At 45.8% G+C, this 22,967-nt stretch overlaps 1 protein-coding gene across 2 annotated transcripts in view; it reads right to left on the reverse strand.

The window, feature by feature from the left end:
- The window catches only part of PLCD1 (phospholipase C delta 1), a 55,194-nt gene that overhangs the window by 30,476 nt on the left and 1,751 nt on the right, over positions 1 to 22,967 (reverse strand). The window contains exons 1-2 of one of the 2 annotated variants that reach the window (XM_069859237.1): positions 15,521 to 15,821; positions 10,629 to 10,793 (exon numbers count right to left, since the gene is read on the reverse strand). In XM_069859237.1, the coding sequence (XP_069715338.1) occupies positions 10,629 to 10,793; positions 15,521 to 15,620 (265 nt within the window). In that variant the 5' untranslated portion in view covers positions 15,621 to 15,821. Of the gene's footprint in view, positions 1 to 10,628; positions 10,794 to 15,520; positions 15,822 to 22,967 lie in introns of those variants that run through there. The other variant, XM_069859238.1, reaches the window with a different exon arrangement.

Here is a 22,967-nt window from a genome sequence, read left to right on the forward strand (position 1 = left end):
TAAAACCATCTCAGGGCACACACAGAAAAGGTAACATACCTGAAAGACATTCAGCCATTGTCTATAAGAAGCATGTCAAAAAAAATAGATAAAATCACTGGAATTTGAAAAAAAAAATAGCTTCATGACTTATTCTAAATTTTAAATTACAGGTAAAAATTATTTCCTGTGTCACAGATGAGTGAGATCAATTTTATTTGCGCTTCTCTTGAAGGAGTTTAGTTGAAATGCAGTATGTGACTATAAAACACCCCCACAGGGGACACTTGCCTTTAAACACCCATTTTATCCATTCCGTCTTTTAAACTGGTGCAATTTCACCGCTGAAGTGCCCAGTTCACTCAAAGTCAGCACTGCAGAAAAATGCAACCCAGCATCCACCCTGCACATTTTTAGCATGGCTGCCCTGAGATCATCTAAAACTCATCAGATGCTCATTAGAGTCTGAAAACTTTCCTTTTGACCCAGGGCAGTCATAATGATGAAAAAAAAAAGCAAACAATCCACACATGTGATTCTGTGAAAAAACTTCAGCCTTCAAAAACCAGTGACTTTCCATAACCAACACCTGATGTTTGCTTTAAATTCCCACCACATACTGGGGTGGTCAAACGTCTTCCACAGCACTTTGCTGGTTTGGGTCCTACACAAGAACATACTGTGAAGGCCTTCCTGGAGCTGGCAAAGCTCCTCCCTGACAATTATGAGCAGTTATCTTTGTGTGGTCTTTTATTATCACTTCATAAAGGCCAACAGTCAACCAGTTGCAGGGGGGAAGGAGAAGCTTGGGTTGGGCTGGGCTGGGCTGCTGTGGAATTACTTTATCTGGCCAATTCACAGTAGAGTGAAAGTTTATGGGTTTAAGTACTGAAACCACCCTTGATAGAAAAGGCCTGCAATTCCTGTGCAGCTGGGCTGCTAATTGAGAGCCTTGCTAGTGATTTTGCCCATACACTAGGACACAGGGCAAATTAGAGCAATTCTGCCTTAGAATCATAGAATAGAATCATTGAATGCTTTGGGTTGGAAGGGTCCTTAAAGACCATAGAGTTCCAACCATCCTGCCATAAGCAGAGACACCTTCCACTGCATCAGGTTGCTCAAAGCCTCATCCAACTTTGTCTTTTAACACCTTCAGGGATGGGGCATCCACAGTTTCTCTGGATAATCTGTGCCAGTGCCTCACCACCCTCACAATCAAAAATTTCTTCCTAATATCTAATCTAAATCTCCCCGCTTTCAGCTTTAAACTGTTCCCCCTCATCCTGTCCCTGCACTCCCTGATAAAAAGCCCCTTCCCAGCTTTCCTGTAGGCCCCCTTGAAGTACTGACTTGGGTAGAACTATACCCTTAACTTAAAGGATGCTATCATGTTTGGATGGATTCAGTTCAGTCAAAAAGTCTAAAGTTTAGTTAGCTTCATTTTATAGTCAAAGAGGAAAAAAAGAAAGCTTTTGGAACACAAATGTTCTGTTGTATTTAATTAAAAAAAAATAGGGTAAGATAAATCACATGCTTAATCCATGGTTACAGTGGACCACTGACCATGAGCATCTCAGTATCAGACATGTGCCATGCAGATGGTCTGTAAGCAGGTGATTCTCTCACTCCCATTCTCTTCTGGTTATGGCACTGCAAGTGGAAGGATCATCCTGTTGTTCCTCATCACCTGCCAACTGCTCACCACTGCTTGGCTTATAAGAGTTATTGTCCCTTCAGGATGGCTAGCGAGTCTGTTTGTGCAATCAATCCCTAAACTTTGGGTTGGCAATGACACAGTGTTTCCAAGACTAGAAAATCTGATGTTAAATATTGGAAATTTAGAATGGATTTTTGGAAGCCGTTATCTGGCAAAGTGAATCCACTGGAAAAGAGAGCTGTGTGGGAGGAAAAAAAGATTGAAAACCTGTGTCTGGAGGGGCTGTCTTGATCTCTGTGGGTTATGCTAAGAGGATAACAAAGGGCACAGAGCTCCTCCATGCAGAAGAGGTACAAGAAAGGCTGAAGAAGAAGATTGACATTGACTGGAGTCACATTAAATACAAGGAGAGAAACTATAAACACAGGAACTGTTAAAAAAGCAGGGTAAGGGAGGACACTTTTCAAATCTTTCCATAGCTTGGTTGTGCGTACTGCTTTCATCTATCAATATAAAAGCTTAAGCCAAAGGAGTCAGCCCAAGCCATCTGCAAATGTTATCTCTTTTCTGGAAAATCTTAACCCAGCATGAGTACACTATCAGCTGTTCCCCGACACGGAGCACACTGCATTAGCCATCCCAAATTAACTGTATTCTCAGCTGAGCTATCTGCAAGGAGAAATCAGAAATAAGTGGGGGACAAAGATGTTTCACAGCAGAAGAACACCTACCGCAAACACCTATCAATCATGTAACCCTGCAGCCCCCCTGTTCCTTTCCCATCACGCCACAGTGGAGAGGTAACCACGAGCAGAAAGGAATCCGCAGAGTTTGCATCCACTTCTCCTGAGTGTTTACATGTGCTGAAGAGGTGCTTTGTGTAAAGCCCAAGACATGAAGCACAACACAAGGAAGCTTGTGTCCTTCCTGGCCTCCAGAGTGAAACAGGTTACCTCCCAGTGAGTCTTCCTGGCTGCTGCGGATGCTGCTCCGCCAGCACCACAGCTGATGGCTCTTTGCTCACGTGGACATACGGCAGCATTCCCTAGAGGTGGTGAAATTACTCCTGTCTGAACTAGTCTCAGGCAGCTCTGAGGACTTTTTCTTAATCCTCCTTTTGATTTTTATGACTGTATACTCCCCTTGCACACCTCTCTTGCTAGTTCTCAGCCCAGTGCCCTTCTCCTCTTTTCCCCTGGCATTTGCCAGCAGGTGTGATCAAGCCCGCAGGATGCAGGAGGACAGTTTTGACAGACATAATGTTTTCAAGCACCTTTTGGGTGCCTCTTCTGATTTGGATTTAGTCTTCATGTCTTTCAGGGAGCTTGCTGTCAGGACAAGAACGCCTCCCAAAGGAAAATAAAAGCTGTGATTCACGCTGATCTGCCTGTAACCAGTCTTAGAGAGTCTGCAAGTAGCCAAGCCCAAAACAGTGACCCACAAAACCTTGCTGAGTGGGTGCAAAGCTTCACCTGTGCCTCTGCCTGACCCAAAGGTTCCCCCATGCCACAGAAGGTAGTTTCTCCCTTCAAGTGCCCCCTTTACAAAACACTTCCCCCACCTTCCTCCACCACCTTCCTCCAGTAGGACCCAGGCTGGCCTGACCACCCTCCATCAGGTGTCCTCATACACACTCCAGTGCAAGGATTTCAGCCCTACATGCATGGGGAGAGAGGGTAGCAATTTGCATGAGAACCATTCCTGCAGGAAGCAGTAGGGAGAGGGACACAAATTCAATCTCCCTGTCACCCCAGAAGCTGCAACCCCAGAGGTTTCAGGCTTCGGGACTGCATCGTAGTCACAAAGACGTGCTATGAGCCATTGGGCAGCCAAAAATACAAGTGTTGCAGAGCCAAAAAGACAAGCCTGACAAGGTGCCTGATGATTAGAGCACTTGTCTGAGAGGAGAGCTCTGGCCATTGGCTCTTCTCCGTCTCTTCCTCCCATCACTGCTCCTCAGATGAAACGTCCAGACTGTAGGGAGAATGGACCGTAAAACACTTGGGTAATTCTAAAGAATGCAGTGAAAGGAGGAATGGAGTCACAGAGCAATCACCCTTTGTCTTCCTCGTTTTTGGCAGACAGCCCTTTGAGAGGAGATATTTTGTCTTACAGGGAAAAAAAAGAGAGAACAAGGAACATAACCCTCATCTCCTACAAAGCACTGAACATATGACGGACAAGAACCAAAAAGTGCTTCTCTTTCCTTGTGCTTTTGCTGCAAAGAGGGAGGAGATGGTGGATGTACAGACACGTGGTAGCACTGCCAAAACAGCTGGCTTTGACTTGCTCATGAGGGGAGGATGGCAGTTTCTTCACACTAGGGGGGAATACTCCTCAGATCCCTCCCCTTCCTTATCCTACCTTCCAGTCATTAACAAGTGATCTCTGCAATGTGGCATTCAGTCACGTTGAATTACTGCATCCCACTCTAACTGTCTCAATAAGTCACTCCTGTTTACCGTCAGGAAATGCAGATGAGAAAGGTGCTCAGCTGTTAATAGCTCGCACTGTATTTGTGCACAACACTGCATGTCTGCAGAGAGATCAGACCTCCGCCAGCTGCCGCTCAGCCAGGCTGTCTTAGCGTCTTGTCAAGAACAGATGAAAGCTGCTCCTTCACCCCAGGACTGCTCTGCCAGCCAGGATGGCCGCAGCAAGGCTACGCAGGTTTCACAACACACACAGCACATGGGGTAAACTGGCACTGCGTGCTTGCTTCTCTCTTTGGTCTCAGCCCAGAAAAAGCAGTTTAGCTGATTTCAGTTTCACCACAGGTGGCTGCTGCTAATGGCCAAACGCAGTTGGGATCAGGACCGTTGCAATCAGCAGGAGCTGGAGCGCTGTCAACTCCCTGGACCAGGAACATCAAAGACTATCCATCACCCTCATCGCTGAGAGATGCATTACCATAATGATTCAAGGGTGGCTTTAGCATGACCCCCGCTGTGCTGTGCCTCCTTAGCCCTGAACGTATTGCACTCTCATCTTTCCGGTGCGTGAATTACTGCAGGTCCCAGCTGCTGATCCCTCATCCATTCTCTTCTCCTTTCCCCCTCCACTGACTCGCTCAGCACGCTGTTTTAATTTGAGATCTGCCGCACAGCATTCTGCCTTCATTGCTGGGGTGTGTCACCAGCTGACAACCAGTGATATAATGTGCATGTCATTTTATGGGTTGTTTGGAAATACCTTTTAATATAAGATCTTTACCCAATCTTCCTGACTACCCATCACACCTTGGGCATCTATGTAAGCAGAGTGATCTCTATTTTCATTCCTTCCACACATCATGAACAGGGCACTACAAACTATTTCTGCAACAATTTCCTACTTCTCCTTCTATCTCAGTGCCACTAAATTTGGATTTAAGACTCTCAACACTTGTGTCTATTCATTTAACATACGCTCTGGAGAATAAGGTCAATATTTGTCAGCATGCTGCCTGTGATGAAAACTGTCCCAGCAGCACATGCGGTGGCCTGATTCAAAATTAAATCGAAAAAACAGGCAGCCCTGAATTCGAAATGACTTTCTTTTATGGGTTGAGTGATTTTGATAAAAACTAATGAGACCCACAGACAGACGGTTTTGTTTTCACAGCTGATGGCCGTCTTGCATAACACATTCACATCAGCAAATATTTTTTCCAGGGACAAATACATGTCTGACCATGAAGCAATGATTCCTAAAGCAACTGCCTAAGCAGCTCCAGAAGGAAGGTGTTGGTGTGGTCAGCTGCCTGCTGTGTGTATACAGGTTGCTAAGAGTTTCTATTGACTTTAGGCACTTATCAGGAACAATCATAAGTTTTCATTTCCTGACTTTATTAAGTGCAGAGCAATTTCATGTCTTTTCTGTCCTCCTGCAAGTATATGCAGGACATTAATTCAATGGTGGTAATTGTTCATTCTTCCACCAAAAAATGGCATGTTCATCGCATGGCATTTTAAAGGCATTCCCAAATTTCACAGGCTCAAGAATGAAGGGAAACATTTTGTGCTGAACTTTGAAAGCTGGCTATTAACACAAAGCTTTTGTAGTATGTTTGAACCATGCAAAAGCATCCTAGAATTGGGCTGGAAGTCAGCGGAATAGGAAGAAATTCTATATATTTTTAATAGGAAGGATAATTAATAACTCGATCAAAACGTCAATTTCATTACTTTAAACAGCAACACAGGCATCACTTGCAACATTCAGTTGTGAAACTGAATTTAGCTCATCTCTGTAAATAGCTCCTGAAACTGATTCATTTAACAAAAATACAAGGGGAAAACCCCAACAATAGCAGTTTTGAAGTAAAGCTTTTACCAGAAATCGAAATATTTTAGCCCAAACTCCTATACTTCTACATAGTTCATGACTCAGTGAGGTACCACCAGTCATCCTTAGTGCAATGTGTGAAGCTCACTCATGGCTGTTACAGAAACGTCATCTCTCTGAGCCTCCAGGGGAGAAGGAGTGCAGGAGACAGCAAAGCAGCAGCTTCTCCAGGGCTCCACTATAGCAGCTCAAAATCTAAACGACTCATTCAGTCTTTTCCTTCTGGCTTTGAATATTCAGTTTCTCCACCAAACGCTCAAAAGGATGTTTCACTGGAAAGTTTTCAACCTTTCCTACAAATCCTCGAGTTTTTAAAGGGATTGAGTCTGGCTTAAGCGAGCTCCCACTAGGGATTTCAGATGGTTTAAGGAAAGACTTTAAAAAATCGATTTCACTGAAAGCAGCACATGCTTTTTTCTCTTTCTTTTTTCAAGTAGACAAGACCTGATATTTGAGCACAGCTAAACTGGACAGTGCTACTGAGAGGCGGCTTCTCTTCAAACACAAGCCCCTCTGCCTCCTTTGGCTTCTCTCCCTCCCACCTTGGTGATGGTTAGGAGTGAGCAGGCTCTGACTGAACCAGCTTTATACAAACCTTTGCTTTGCCTCCAAACTGTTAATCTTGCCACTTGAACCCTGTTGCCTTGGCCCCAAGGAGAAAGCTGTCCTATGTGTAAAAGCCTCATCGGCCAGAGGAGCATCCACCCTGACCATGGTTCTACACAACATTTAAGATAATAGAGAGCAGTAGTGTGTTTGTGCAGCTCAGACACAGGATACAGCAAGCTAAGGTGAAAAAATTGATTTTTAAAGGCACTTTTGTGTAGCCCTTTGTGCCCAGTACTCCTATGTTTCTGTGGGAGCTGATCAGAGAGTAAGCACAGGGCTCTGTTGGAAAACTAACCACTTAAGATGCTTCAAGGGCTTCCCTTGGGTCTAATTGGAACATACTGGAAAATAATGGACTACGGCTAATAAGGAAAATATGGATTGTGTGAAATCGTATTGGAATGGCAACGTGTCCTCCAAAAAGCCCTATGGGTAATATAGTTCTCAAGACAGTATCTAGTCTAAATTTCCAGTTGCTTAAAATGAAGACAACAGAGGAAGGTACTGGTTGCACTCACATATCCAATCCAGGCAACGTCTGTGCCTCCGACAGCCCTGATATGTTGGGCTTTTTTAACTTCAAGCATCTGAGACTCTTCTGTCCAACCTTGTCAGTCCCCAGTTTTATCTACCAGACACAACGGTTTACAAACAGCATTTCTGCATGATTATAAGAACAGTAACTCTAATAACAGGAAACTGTCCATACAAAAACATAACCCTTACCCCACTCAGACTCTGCTCCTCTGAGATGCCTCCATCTGCTTGACCTCAGCAATGCGGCAGATAAGATTAGACCTGTGGCTAAAATCTTCCAGTTCCCATCCTGCTCATTCTTTCCCTTTCCTCAAAAAGGCAGCTTATCAGCAGTTTTATAAAGTCTTTGTACTTGAGGGCAGAGGTACTGTCTGTTAACAAGGAAGGGTGACCCTCTGGAGAGACTTGCCTTGAAGTCCTTGATTTTGAATATCAAATCATGACCCTGCACTCTTCCTCTGCTTTTTTACCACCTACACTCACCAGATCAAATGAGAAGGCAGCTGTAGTGGTGGAGCCCACCAGAGGAAACAACATTAACCAGGGATAATCCTCTCTATACTTAAACACTTAGCAGCCTGGTGAAGTTAAAAGATCAAGAAACAAACTCACGCTCTGAAAACTTGGGAATAAAAGGTCTCAGAGGACCAAGAGAGAATGGCATGGGGAAAATGGATGATGGGGTTATGGCTTGGGTCTGGGCAGATGTCATTCCAGTACTCATCTCTCTTGTCGACTTCCACATTCAGGTGTGTCTTGAGCACCTGTTGAAAGCAGCCCTGAGGTGGCCCTCCAACCCTCCACAGTTGGAGGAACAGCTTCCAGAAAGTATGTTGGACACAGCCCGCCTTGGTACACTTGGTAGGTCAACCTGGCACCACACCTGCTTCCACAGGCAGCCGGGTACACAGCCGCAAAGCCAGCCCAGCCAGTGCCCTGCCAGAACAGCAACGACAAGCTCTGCCTTGACTGTTTTGTCTCCCTTCCTGCTATCCTGGTGGAAAAAAAGAAGGGAACTTTCTCTGGGGAAGGCTACTCATGCAGGGAGGTGTTTTGGAGCACACGTGTGGGTGTGAGTTGGTAGGCAATATTACTCCATCTTCACTTTGTGCTGAGGATCCTCCCCAGGCGCAGCAAGTTCTGCTTCCTGCAGTGGCACGGCCCCCATCTCCAGCAGTGTGGCAATGTTCCCTGTGCCCTGTTAGCAAAGCGAATCCACTCCCAGCCTTTGCCCAACAGCCGGCTCAAAGGATTTGATCTCACTGCAAGGCTCTTATTGCAGCTTAGTATATAAAAAGGTTACAGTGGTGCCTGCTCTCCACGCTGCTGCCCCAGCAATGGAAGCAATGGGTTCAACCAGTGCTTCTCCAAGCAGACCTCAGGGTCCCTGGATGCACAGCATAAGGACTCCCATTTACTTGGGAAGAACAGGGGGGTCAGGACTATTACTGGAGTCACTCTCAGCCCCCTTAATTTGAAAACTGCAGGATCAGAGCACAGAAAAGCAAGCTCTGAAAGTCAATCTTCTCAACTCATGCCCTTGTTTGATTTATAGCAAGAAATTACCTGGGAGTTTGCATTTATATGGGACAGAGCTCAACAGAGCAGGCATTCCTATGGAGCAAATGATCACTAGGGCCTCTGCGTTTCTCGTTCTTGTCATGGGTTATTGCACTGGCACCTAAACAGCCCAGCTGAGGTCAGGACCCTGCTGTGCTGAGAATGCAAATACACGGTGAGGGACAGGCTCTCATCCAAAGCCTTTTATAGCAAGATAGAGGAGGAGAAAGGAAATGTGCTGGGAAGGATTCACAAAGAGATTAAATAAGGTGCCCAAGGTCACATGAGAGGAGTGTGACCTTCAGGTTTATAAGCCAAACCTATTTTAGAATCACATAGAATCATTGAATGGTTAGAAGGGACCTCTAAAGGTCATCTAGTCCAGCCCCCCTGCAGTGAGAAGGGACATCAACTCAATCAGGTTGCTCCAAGCCCCATACAACATGAACTCGAATGTTTCCAGAGATGGGGCTTTTACCACCTCTCTGAGCAACACATTCCAGTGTTTCACCATACTCATGGTCAAAAATTTCTTCCTTATATCTAGTCTGAATATACTCTTCTAGTTTAAAACCATTCCCCCTGTTTCTATCGCAACAGATCCTACTAAAAAGCCTGTCCTTATCCTTTAGACCTCCTTTAACTATTGAAGGGCCGCAATAAGGTCTCCCTGGAGCCTTCTCTTCTCTAGGCTGAACAACACAACTCTCCCAGGCTGTTTACGTAAGAGAGATGATCCAGCTTTTCATCCACATGTATCCCCAGGTTCTTCTTCACTAGGCTGCTCTCAATCCCTTCATCCCCCAGCCTGCACTGATACTGGGGGTTGCCCTGGCCAAGGTGCAGGACCTTGCACTTGGCCTTTTTGAATCTCAAAATGTTCACATGAGCCCACTTCTTGAGTTTGTCCAGGTCCCTCTGGATGGCATCCCATCCCCCAGGGGTGCCAGTTGCACCACTCAGCTTGGTGTTGTCTGTAAACTTGCTGAGGGTGCACTCAATCACACTGTCTATGTCATTGATGAAGGTATTAAACAGTATTTTGCCCTGCGACCTTACTCCTCCTACTGAAGATCTGATTACTACTTGTGGGAGGGAGATAAATTGGGGGACCCACCCTTCATTTAGCTAGTTGTGATTGTTTCAATAAAAATTGTGTAAAGAACACGGACAGTGTGTTCTACATTTCAGCAAACCATAAAATATATTCTGGGTTATACATTTACCCCTTGGCTTTATAAGACGGTGATGACTAGTGACAGAGAAATATGTCAGAAAAATACCAAACAAATACTAAAACCAGATTTAAACAGATACACACTCTGCCTTATCCTGTTCTGGCTGCATGATTGGGTTCCTGGTGTCAATTATGGCCCCAAGATGGGTGATGCTGGCACAGAATGGTTTTCCCTGTGTCCATACAATGGTGGATGTCGTATCTGAACTTTTACAATAGGGTAGATTCTCAGTTTCCAAGATAAGGATGAGAACACACTTCCCTCCCCAGAGATAGGCTGGCTCCTGGATCTCTTCACACTTGTTTTTCCCTTGCGAGGCTTAAATGCCAACTTTCCCAGGGGCTGCAGGCAGACAAGAAGTGTTCTGGCAGAGCTCAGACTAACAGCTCAAGAGCACCATTCCACACCGCAGATGCTCAAGCCATGTCTCACGCTCAGGCACCCGAATGACCTGAACTCCTGCTTTGGAGAGGAAATGAACCAGGCAGGGCTACTGAGACCAGAACAGCCTACCCCACAACAATTTTAAGCAGTAGCTCATGAGCTTGGGAAATGTGGCCATTCCTGACACAGCAGATTCCTCACAGCTGTATGTTATAGGAGATGCCATCTCATTGGTCCAAGTCCTACCACCGCACCACAAACATAATGATCCTGGCTCAGCCCAAGTACCTCTGCCTACAGTGCCCCACACCTGTAATTAAGCAAACTTTACTTACAGATCTGTGACTCTGGAGACCTCAGCATCTTCTTTGATTCCTGCCATATGGTTTTGCAGTCCTCTTGGAGTTTATAAAACCGTTCCTTTCTCCAAGAGCTTGACTTCACTTTTAGCAGCTGGCAGCCTTTCAGGAGGAACTTCAGATCCTTGTCGTCTTTCAAGCCTGCGGAGAAACAGCAGTGGTAATGTTGTAAGAGTCAAGTCAAGAAATTATATATTTAGGGCCTTCTCTTCCACAGGACACCAGTCACAGACAGATCACTGCAGCACAGCCAGGACAGCAGAGCAGGGAGACCCAGAAATCTACCATGACAGACTTAATGCTCACAAAAGAGGCCAGAGCTTCGTAGCAGCCTCCCAGTATTTAGGGGGGTCCTACAGGAAAGCTGAAGAGGGGTTCTTCATCAGGGAGCGCAGGGACAGGATGAAGGGGAATAGTTTTAAGCTGAAAGATGGGAGATTTAGATTAGATATTAGGAAGAAATTTTTGACTGTGAGGATGGTGAGGCATTGCAGAGGTTGCCCAGAGAAGGCACGGATGCTCCATTATTGGAGCTGTTCAAGGCCAGGTTGGATGAGAATTTGAGCAACCTGATCCAGTGGAAGGTGTCCCTGGCCATGGCAGGGGGGTGGAACTGGAAATCTATTCTGCAGCGGATTTCCTTTGTGGATACAGGAATACACAAAGATATCTCTCTTCCTTCTCTGGCAAAAAGTCCCTTCCTATCCACATGGGAATTTTGAAGATCAATGCCATGAAGCATACACAGATACATTTGGTGTCAGGCAACATCACATCCATCAAATAGCAATGAGGTAGTGAACATGCTCTCCTCATTACCCAGCTAGTATCCAAAAGGATATTTATCCTTCTTACCCTACTAGTCCACCACAATGCCAAGTAATAATAACCAGACCTACTGAATCTAGGAACTTTGGATTTCACATCTTAGGCCAGATTCAGGAAGGCAACCAGCATCTACCAAGACTTTGAAAGCATAGGTTTGGCATTACACCTGGTTTTGAATGTCTCAGCAGTATATGATGTCCACATACCTAAATACCTTGGGGAATCTGTCCCTCGAACCAACCATTAATTACAGACTTAGAGTGCGTGAGCTGGGGAGGGTGAGAGCATGAAACATGAGAAACACGAGAAACACATTCTGGGCTTTCTGTAATAGGCACCTTGTGTCTCTCTGATGCTGCCTGAAAGGATGATTCAAAGCTGGTGAAAAGCATTTAACTCCGTAGTACCAAACAAGCAGATCCCAACTCGATGGGCTTTCTGCTAACCTTATCTTGACAACGCAGATGAAATGCTCACCGATAACTACTTGGGAAGTTGCAGCCAGCTGGCACTCACTTCATGGGAAACTTCCTGGCACCATGTACACATAACATGGGGTCTCACAAACCAGAAACCCAACTTAACTGATTTATGCAATAACATTTATATTGCCCTGTAGCGTTCCCCTGTGGCACTGGGTTTGTTCTTCTCTGGAAGACACAGCTGCCTTGAATTGTTCCTTTTTGAACAAGGCAATGCAATAAAATACCAAGTATGAGTTCAGACCTGCTTGAAAAACAGAATGCAGGATGAGATCCAAGTGGCCAAAGCCTCAGCCAGTTCGTAGAGGAAACTGAAGTGCCAGGTGCTGTGGACCACCAGGGTGGGTTATGGTGGCAGCAGCAATAAGCAGCACCGTGTCTTTATAGCTGGGATACACTGGCTTAAAGAGAGTGTTTTAAGCTGCCAAAGCAAGCTTGAGATCTCTGCCAGAGATGAATATTAGGGTGTCCGGTCTCCACTCAGTGAGCTGCTCACAGCACTTCACTGTGGCACTCCAGTGCCAAGGAGCATGCCTGGAGCTAAGCCTGGTTGAGGCATCCAGAGTTGAAAGCACCCCAGTGGGAGCTGCAGATCCTGAAAAGGTGGCTGTGGCCTCTCTCTTTCCACTTAAATCCAATTAGGTATCTCATTGATTAAGTTTCTTCCCATGCTACAGCATACCCTGGGCCTCTCAGGTCATGTCTGGTCTGGAGGTTCCCACAAGGAGAATTGGAATGCTTCCTCCTCTGGAAAACTCAGAAAGAAACTCATGGAGAGGAGTAAAATGTCTGTCTCCTGTAAAGCACAGAAGGGTGAAAGGTTGACATCAGCTATGGGATCTAGTACACTCTCCTGGTTGTGCTGAGTTTTAAGCAAACCCAGGGCTTGACAAGAGGCCAGGTCATCCAGAGGAAGGACAGACACCACAAGAGCTTCACAGGTCCTCGGTCTCCTTAGTTGTGGTGTTAGGGCTTCCTCTCCGAAGCAAAGGTCTTCTGAGTGGAGATGACATTTATAGATTTAGGCCTCAATAACATCTCTGCGGTACCCCTCAAGGTTGCTGGAGAAGACTAGGAGAAGGATGTGCCATCCTGGCATGACATGAGGAGGAGAGCAGGAAAACCATCAATTCCTTTGTATGTCTATGTGCATAAGGGTGCAATGAGAAGTCCCTGCTAATTGGGGTGTGTTTCGTTACACAGACTCATGCAGCATGTGTAACGTGCCATGCTGCCTGAGTGTCTCAAAGAGCTGCACTGATGCAATACAGGCAAATCTGGATGGGCACAGGCAATGGTCACGGGCAGATTCCCCTTCTCCAGGCTCAATCCACACAGGTCAGACACAAGCTAGCGCTCAGAGCCTTTCATCCTGCTCACTGGCACAGACAGTCATTGCATTAGTGTGTTGTAAAACTCCTCTTCCTCTTCAGAGGGTTGAACTATGGATTGGGAAGAGCCCTCCCATCCATCCTCAGATGCTGTTCCTGAGGACCACTGCACTTTGCAGGAGAGAAGATGAAGAAGAATGGTGAATGGTGATGGAAGGGAGCATGATTCAGAGGGCAGCAAGAGAAGCCAGGAAGGGAATGGAACCAAGCTTGCATCTAGGAGATGGCTGGTTAGGTCAGAAAAAGGGTGAGAGGGCTAATCACGAGTATCTAAAAGCTCCAACATTCCTTTGATGTCGGAGACCTTTCAGATAGGGAGGAGTCATCCAGCACTGATCTCTGCTGGTGGTGACCCCACGTCCTGACAGAATTACCCTATGGTGGGTCTGGAGGAAGGAGGAGCATCCCCTTGGCCAGGTGGATGAAGTTGGCTTCAGACTTGCTCTCTGTCTGTCTAGCGGCAGTTCAAGCTCAGACAGCCAAGGAAGCCGTGAAGGAGGGCCAGTGTTTTCAGCCTTGCCTCCTACGTGCAGTCCAAGTGCTGCTACAGGCTCTTTAAATGACCTTGGCTGAGTCACTTAGCCTCTGTATTGCTAGAGAGAAAGCATCAGCTTTTTGTCAGGACAGAGACGGAGCAGAAGACGCTCTGATCTGCTGATACAGGAACAACAAAGGCACCCCTGACGTGTCAGAGGGATACTACTCTCAGTTGCTCATTTGAACTACTTTTCAGCCAAATAAAACGCCTTTTCCCAGCAGAAACTTGCTTCCAGGTTTTATGCCTGAACCACCTCCTGATGATTTCTGTACAGCTCCCCCATGGAGCTGAGGAGGTTTGCTGTCCAGAGCTCCATCTCACAGCAATGGAAACTTCTGTATGAAAGAAACCAGAGTCTTTATATACACACATAGTTTAAAAATTCAAAAAACACTGTGCAGCAGGACAAGGATATTGGTTTTCAGTTACAGAACAACACAGGGCATGGGAAGCACAATCACCACACTAAAATAGATGTCCCAAATCCTACCTAAAACATGTGACAGGACTGTGTCTTGCTTAGCATCCTCTGTGAAATACCAAATACTTACTTGGCATGCAAAATCACAGCGTGCGTTTCATGGGTCAGGGCCCCATCCTTGAAAAGTATCAATCACAGACTTTCTAAACAGAATATATTTAGTGTGCAGTAAATTTCAGAGTGACAATCATGTTTGGCAAAGGTAGGAGCACCTTAAGCACACACAGCACTGCAATAAACATAAAGTTAATATGGAAGCTATAAAGTTTTATACACTAAGACATCAAAAATGTTAACCAAAAATGTTAACCATCAAGTTTACAGGAAGCAAGAAACACAATAAAACAATAGCTCTCACTGTAAAAGCCAGGTTCTGAGTTCACTAAGGAGATGATGTCTATAGAAGACAGTGATAATCTATATATCTGCAGTGGTCACGCAGATCTGCTGATCTGATATAAACACGTTAATTGCAACTGCTATAAACCAAGCCCCTTCCTGCCTGCACTCCCTCTTCCACCTGGTTTCAGACCTAACATAGTTCAAGTTTGCCAGTTTAAAAGGGCAGAAAGCCTTTCTGATGAAATCCAAGGATGGGTAAATGTTGATTTTCCATTTCCATTTTCCTATTTCCACCTACCCCCTGTAGTCACAGAAATCAAGGGACTCGCATCCACTTGGGCTCTCCCTCCAGAGAGCAGGGACCAGCAATGAGCTCACAGCCAGACACAGAAGTTATGAAACTCCCTGGGTTTCCTCTTTCTGAATGCAGACCTCTGAGTGGTTTCTCAGGCTCTTACAGCAACTGGCATTACACCACTGAGTTCTAAAACCAAGCAGGAAAAGGGCACTGCCTTCCCCAAACACCTTCGACCAGTGACAGTTCAGAAAGCCCAGCAAGAGATTTGGAAACCGACCCTTCGCCAAGCAGCTCCCACTTCCTTTGATGCCTCGAACGAAGCGGTTTATACATCTGACAAGTGGCTACAGGCAAAGGAAAGGAAAGGAAAAGAAACCTTAGGAGTTTAAAAATAACCTTGGAGTTGCCGTTAGGGTGGAGCAGTGTCTCTGCACAGGGAAGAGAGGCAGAAGCGAAGCAGCTGCCAGCGTGCAGAAGTGCCCAAGGGTCTGGGCAGCTTGTCCCTTACCCAGCCTCATGCCATTCAACGCGGCCACTCTACGGCTCTGCTCCAGTAGGATGTTTTCCTGGGACACGCTGCGCTTGGGTTGCCTTCGGATGCACTGCATGGTCCAGTGTGGGAGTCAAGGAGAGCTGTCAAGCGTCGGGAAGGATGGGGGCCCAAGCCACCCCTGCAGGAATCCCTGCTCATCCAGGAGCCTCCGGCATGCACAGCGTCAAACGGGGCTCCAAGGCAGAGCTCAGACAGATGAAAGTAGAGGAGGGCAGAGTCCAGCTGGGGGTGGGACCCAGGGAAGTCTCTCCTCCTGCTTCACTCACCAGCATGCACTGGGTGCACAAATACACTGGATGCACAATTAGCAGTGAGGCAACTGCCGGCAGCTGCCCAGGTAGAAGGAACAAGTTTTCCTACAGTCATACGCCAGTGGGTTTTAATGCATCATTTCCCAAGCCTGGAGGAGTTCCAATTACTGTTTGTGGCTCCCGATCAGTGCCTGGGGCTTGTCAGCTTCGCCTGCCCACAAACGCCTGGATCCCAGAGCGCTTCGCTCCACCCATTCTCTTCTGTGCAGAGCTGCTCCGTGCTGTTCCCACTGACATGCAGTGAAGAGGAAGGGAATATCACCTTTTAGCCAGGGCAGATGTAGCCCAAAAGCTGTTCGGAAAATATGTTTTAATGCTTCTCTTTTTCCAGCTAGAGAAGAGCATTTTCCTAAGATTCTGGAAAGCATCTTTTCTGCCACCGATTTCCTGCATGTCTTGGGTGAGTCTCTTACTCTGCATTGCCCTGGGTTTATTCTTGTAATTCAGATTTATCCTCCAGTCTGGCACAGGCATAGGCCCCCCCATCGGTGATTTGACAAGTCGCTGATTACAGAGAATCAGAGAATAATTCAGGTTGGGATGGACCTCTGGAGCTCTCCACCTGCTCGAAGTATAGTCACCTTCAAAGGCAGATCAAGCGGCTCACAGCCTTGTCCAGGTGAGTTTTGGTTACCTCTAAGCACAGAGACTCCACAGCCAACCTAGAACCTGGTTCAAAAGCTTACATGTTCTTAGTGAAGAATTTGTTCCTTATGACCAGTATAAATTTCCTTTGCTGAAAATCATGACCGTTGTGCTGGCAGTGGCTGGGACTAAAGGCCATCTCCTCCCTAATCACAACTCTTTATGTGGTGAATAAAGCTTGTTGCAGGCAAGGTAAGGATGAAGGCACTGCAGGGAGATGGAGTCAAGCTGGGTGTCCCTTACTGCAGAATCAGCATATGCACAAGAAACTGATTCTGCTGGAAACTTAATTGAAGGCTCTGCATCACCAGCATCCCATCATATTCAACACAGGTTTTAGAAACATATTCTCTATTTCTGATGTCTGGCAATCCAGCCATCTTTCCCTTCTTTCTCTGTGATTTGAAGGAAGACCTCCCAACACTCACAGATAAGCACAGAGGACTGGACCAACACAAGCACAGGATCAAAGTCATTTATTGCTGCCATATGCTGCATGTAAGAAACAATCTGGGGACAAGGCAAAGCCAATGCATGGCCTTGAATAGCTGTATAACTAATAACACCTTCTTTACACATAGCAACTACAAATCACAGACAGCAAAGGAAAGGCAGATTCTATGATTTTCTGGATGGGGCACTGCTAAGCACGTTAGCCAGGCAGTCAGCAGGCTCAGCCTTTTCTGAGCCCCCTGCACATATAGGGGCTGGATGTCAGAGCCGTGATCTCTGCGGTACTTTTGCCCTGGTGGGCACCATGATGTAATGGCTAGATGATATTTATTAGCTAGCAGTCTCAGTGCACTTCCCATATTTCACATTGTACTAGAGAAGACTGATCTAATTAAAGGAGTGGGCAAGAGAGTGGCCTCCTGTACCTGCCTTAGCAAACCAACTTGCTTCTGTGCACTAGTTCTCCTGTCCAGCTGCAACCAGAGTCCCATAGTGATCTACTGGGGAGTACAAAGAGCCCTTCTGCTTCATTTTCTCATTAATTCCTAATAAGCAATGCCAGTGACAGCACTGCTCAGAGCTTTCCAGGCCCTCTGAGAACATTTTACTGTGTTTATACCTGAAGTTTACACACACACAAAGCACAGGGTCGACATTCACCAAGTGTAGATACTTCTCCAGAACAGCAATATGTAAGTTCTGGTGTTGTGAGGGTTTCAGAGATGTAAGGCAGTGAAAATCGGTTTGTTTTTAAAATGAAGATGAGATCATTGGGCCAGAAATGCCTTGCTTTGGGGAAACAACAGATCTGGATGTGTTATGGTCTTGAGGTCATTTAAAGAAAACGTAACACCTCAAAGGTGAAGCCTGATGAGTGAGTGTAACGCTGGGGGTTACATGGCAGTGCTTGTTGATGTTACATGATCCTCCAGTGCTGGAGGAAGTAATTCCTGCAAAGGGCTTAGGGACAAATTCTCCAACCATTGTTCACTGCAGGTAACACCTGACTGTGTCCAAAGCCTGCAAACACTCAAACATGCAGTTTTACCCATATGACCAATTCCAATGAAATCAACAGAGCTAGTCACATGAGTGAAATTATTCATGTCCCCGTGCCCAGGATCGGGGCTGTACTAATCATCTTGTCGATTCCAGTTGGATTACTCATGGAGCAAAAGGAAATCAATTTGAATGAGGATGTCAGAGCATGGTCCCAAAGTTAACAAAGTGCTTTAGTACCCAGGAAACAGGCACTCGAGATAGGATGGCTCTAGATGCTGGCATGTGAGAAAACTATTGATTCACAGGCTGTTCTTCAGCCAGTTTTCCAAAATGAATTAATCTCCATCACGCCCTTACACAAAGGAGCTAAGGAAGCTCTGTTGACACTTCACAGAGGAGGAAGCAGGCTGGTTTTGAGCCCATTGGGGTTGGACCTGTTCTCCCACTACCATTACATTTAGGCATTACCAGTGGTGGTGCAGCCCTCATACTGATCATGGTCTGTTTACATCACACTGACACAAATGAGATGACAGAAATCTGCTGCTGATTTGCCCAGGCTTGTGATAATCTGGGACTGGAAAGAAAATACCTGTGCTAGTGATGACCTCACCACTTCCCTATTGCATCATGCACTGGATGTAATTTACTCCATGATGACTTGTAATGCCTATGGCAGTTGCATAACACGTGTCATTTTAAGAGATAATTTTCCCACTAAAGAGGCCAAAGGTTGTGCTTTGCTCTGCATTTGTTACCAGGAAACAAAAAACAGGTCTTTTTTAGATGTTTATTTGAAGAAACACTGTAATTTCACCTTCCCTCCCAGAATCCCTCACAGTGAAATTCAATGGAATTATTTTAATAAATGTAATAGCACAATCAAAGTATCACTGGCCATCAATGAACTACAACGTCTATCCCTGTGTATTCCTAATGCTCAGTAAGCAAGAGACCATCCAGCTTATGGTTACACAGAATCAATGAGAGTTTGGAAAGGTTGTAGTTCAGTTGGTCTGTAGTAACACAACAACCTTCTATCACATATTAGGGTGATGGAGCCCTCCAAAACTGAAATTCCTGATGGTAAATGAAGATTGGTGGTTGCTTTTGCACACCTAATACAAGGAATATTGTCAGTGCAGCAGCTGCTTGGAAATAAGCACAACCAGCTGCAGCACTGGGCAGTGGCTGCTGTTCGGGAAAGCAAGTGACTGTCAAGTGACAATGATGTATTTGGTTTCCTCAGTGCTTCTGCAAATCACTTGTTACCTGTGAAAGTGCCTCTGCTGAGGTCCTTCTGTCATATGACTTCACCCCACTGTTATATCCAGCCTGGCTTTTACATCAGCCCTTTAAGAGCCTATGTGGTCGCAGCAATGGCAAGTTGCCTTCCAGCTGAGACTCTGCCAGGAGGACAGGAGCGCAAGGCCCTTTCCTCACCTGCAGGTTCCCATCTGCCCTGCCTTTCCCTCTGGAGTCCATTCTTCACTTCATTTGTGCCTCCTCTCCATCCCACCCATACACATACCACTTTTTCCTCCCTCCTTGCTACCCCCAGGACACCACTCACTCCTCTCAGCTTTATTTTCCCCAGTCACACCTCACATCCTCCCAGGACCAGACCTTGTTGGCACAGCAGAGCCTGAGAATAACCAATTTCTCATCACCAACAAAAAATGCCACCGTCTCTTATACACAGTGCTCCCCTTCTCACTCCCTCTGGTAGAGTTGGGACTAGGGAGTGGGTGTTGAGACCATGAGCATCAGTGCATCTCTGGCCAAAGATACTTTGACTTGTTGACATTAGTGCATCTTCGGTGCATGTGGTATGTACCAAGTTCCACCTTGTGGTGACACGGAGAACGAGCTTCTCCAAAAAGCCAATGGCAGCATCAGGAAACCTCCTTCTCTTCTTTACATTGGTTTTTCTCGCCCACTCTACTTCCTTTCCAGGGCGCTTGGCAGGTCCTTCTGAGCTAGAGCACAGTGACTTTAAAGTTTCATAAAGAGGGAGTTCTCCCTAAGCATCTTGTTGTGGCTTTTCTTCACATCATTGCCTAAATCCTTCCTACACAGGCATGCAGGCAAGAAGCTGCGTGATGGGCAGCTTTCTGATGGACTGAGATACGTGCTGCCACCCTGCCCAATTTTTCTGAGCTTCACTTGCTCTCTGAATCCTTTGGCTGCCTCACCTTGACTGCAAGCTCTCTGGGAGGAGAATAATTCCTTCTCCAGCTCTGCTCTGCTCAGCCCACACAGCCCAGCTACCTCTCCCTGAAACAGACTGGCTATATCCAGACTGTCTACGGGGAATGACTGCAGATCCATGCCATCTCCCAGATCATGCAATGAGCTAGTTTGCTGTGGATCAAAATCATGCTGGGGAGTGTACTGGCAGTTAAGTGGTTTAGAGCACTAGTCCTGGTTTGTATAGACAAAGCCAGGCTGCCTGCTCAGACATTTCAGGAATGGTTCTAATTGTGACCTTTATTTTTGAAAACCTTCATTAGTCTTTCTGCCAGCCTGGATCACTCAAAAAGTGCTTGGATCCATGCGCGGCACTGCCTGTGACCCATCAAAAGCTACTGCCCTGCAGTCTTGATGCAAACCAGGTAAAACATCTGAAGTTCATTGCACTTGCAAGCTCAAAACCAAATAGAGGGTTTAGTTCGGTCTTTCCACTGGTCTCTCCATCACAATTCACATGGAGATTTGGCTGCAGAGTGAGAGGCACAAATGCTGGATCACAGTAAATTAAAACTTTTCCAGTAGTAGGCATGAAAAGAGTGGGAAGGAAGTATTTGAAAACAAGGGTACCAACTGGATGGATAGAACCAGCACCAACAGCCAGGAGCACTCGTGCAGCTAAGTTGCCTAACTCCTAAGTCATGTTTCTAGGCATGTGCTGATGAAGATGTTCTCTTCATAAAACCAAATTTAATTGTAGGTGGGTGCCAGCTTTATTTTTTTAGGGCCACTTAAGAACTTGTCTTGACATTTTCCTCGGGACCTAACATTTCTTCCGCGGATGAAATACAGACCATACCAATCATTCTGTAGCAGGGCAAAATTTGTGCAATAATTAAATTGCACAATTGAATCATGCAAAATTAGAGGAGAAGTCCTTCTTTCCCCCTAAGTTATTTATCTGGAATCTCGGCGCTGAGAGAAAGTTACATTAGCCAAATCAGCCGACAAGACTTATGTGGTATCTCAGGACAGGGCTTTAAAAGGTACCCATGAAAGGGACAGACCAAGGTGTGAGCATTTCCATACACACATTGTCTAAACTGGGTCATTTAAGATGCGGTGCTATCTTGATTTAGAAGAAACTATGGCAAAGTCTTTACCTGCATAAAGAAGGAGAGAAATTTCCATGTGTGATCAAAGTCTGCAGCCTCCCAAGCAGTGGGCCTGCCTGAGTAAGGACAAGATCCTCCTCCCACAGTAAGGAAATAGGAGATGCATGGGCTGTGGGTCAGTCTTGCAGTATTTAGGTACCCACGGTGCACTGAACAAGGGGCCAGGAGAAGACAAGATACAATTCACCCTCCTAGAACCCCATAAGCCTAAAATTTCTTGCAGATAACTACATCTAGCCAGCTGTATCCTATCCTGGAAGATCAAATCACCAAGAACTTGTCTGCAGCTGTCCTTCACAAACACCTGTTTATATCTTTTGATCTCACTGTAAAGGAAATGATACCTTGCTCCCAAATCATTGACATCTTTGGCTCCCATTTCTGCCCATGCAGTCAGATGAGTTTCCGGATCTTGCACAAACCATCTCTTCCCCACACACCTCTCCCTCTCTCTTTTTCCTGTAGTTGGCTGTATCCTTTTATCTCTGCTATATGCAGCAGTTTTCCAAACGACTGAATTTCCTTCTTCTTTCTCTTTCATTTCCTCAATAAAATCTATTTTTCTCCAATCAAGCATGTTCTTGTCTCGACTCATCTGCTTTTGGGCCTGATGTTGGGGTTTTGCACACTGGCAATAATCTCAAAACCAACAAATGGCTTTGGTTTTACTAAAAGATCTTGCTCAGACTGGAAATATAGCAGCTTTTGTGGCAAAATTAAAAATATAAGAAATGAATTTTACTTGTTCTGCCTGGAAAAGGGACAAGTTTCATGTTTAATGAACTGAGAAGCGTCAATATCGCTAATTCTTCTGTACTACTAGAAACACTGTGGCTCAGAAAACTCCCACATGACACATCAGGCACAACCTGCATCAAGTGGGGTGTGCTAGGATTATTCTGTTTGCAGGAAAGGAGATCAAATGCACCGGCTGCTTCACATCCCAGCTGATCCCAAGTAACATTATCTCCACCCACAGAGGATGGAGCCCAGAAGGAGCCTTCTCAGCACTCCCAGATGAGAAGGGCAGGTGGAGATGATTCACTTGGAAAGTTAAATCTAGAAGTTAATTCTCAGGATTAGCTGAGAGAAATAACAAGGAAATGGCCTGTTTTGTAGGTTTTTACTAACCCTTCCCTGATGACTCTCACCCTGGGCTGTGGCAGAGGGCATTCCCATAATAGAGCTGTGGCATTCCCTCCACAATGTAAGCAGTGTCTTGGATGAAAAAGTCTGTGTGTAAGAATAAGGCATAGTATAAATTAGCTATTCTACAGCACAAGGGCTCCCAGTTCAGAAACAAACCAACTTAATGAGGCAAGAGAAAGATTATTAATAGCCCACAGCATCTAGCAGATTCACTGCATACTAAATGTAGATTACTCTCAATAAAATAAGCAAGAAGAAGCTCATCCAGCTGAATCAAATGCTTTCAAAATAAAAGGCACAGACCACTAAATTGCAGTAGCTACTCTGGCTCTGCAAATGAAAGAGCATGCTTGGTTTTCTTCCCTAGACTCAGATCTCTACCCAAATGCAGAGTAAACAAAACTCTACGAACTATTCCGAAACTCTTATCTACTGTAATACCTGCTTCTGCTACTGGTAGGTATCTCAGATGACTCC

Source organism: Phaenicophaeus curvirostris, chromosome 6 (assembly GCF_032191515.1).
Source record: "Phaenicophaeus curvirostris isolate KB17595 chromosome 6, BPBGC_Pcur_1.0, whole genome shotgun sequence".
NCBI lineage: Eukaryota > Metazoa > Chordata > Aves > Cuculiformes > Cuculidae > Phaenicophaeus > Phaenicophaeus curvirostris.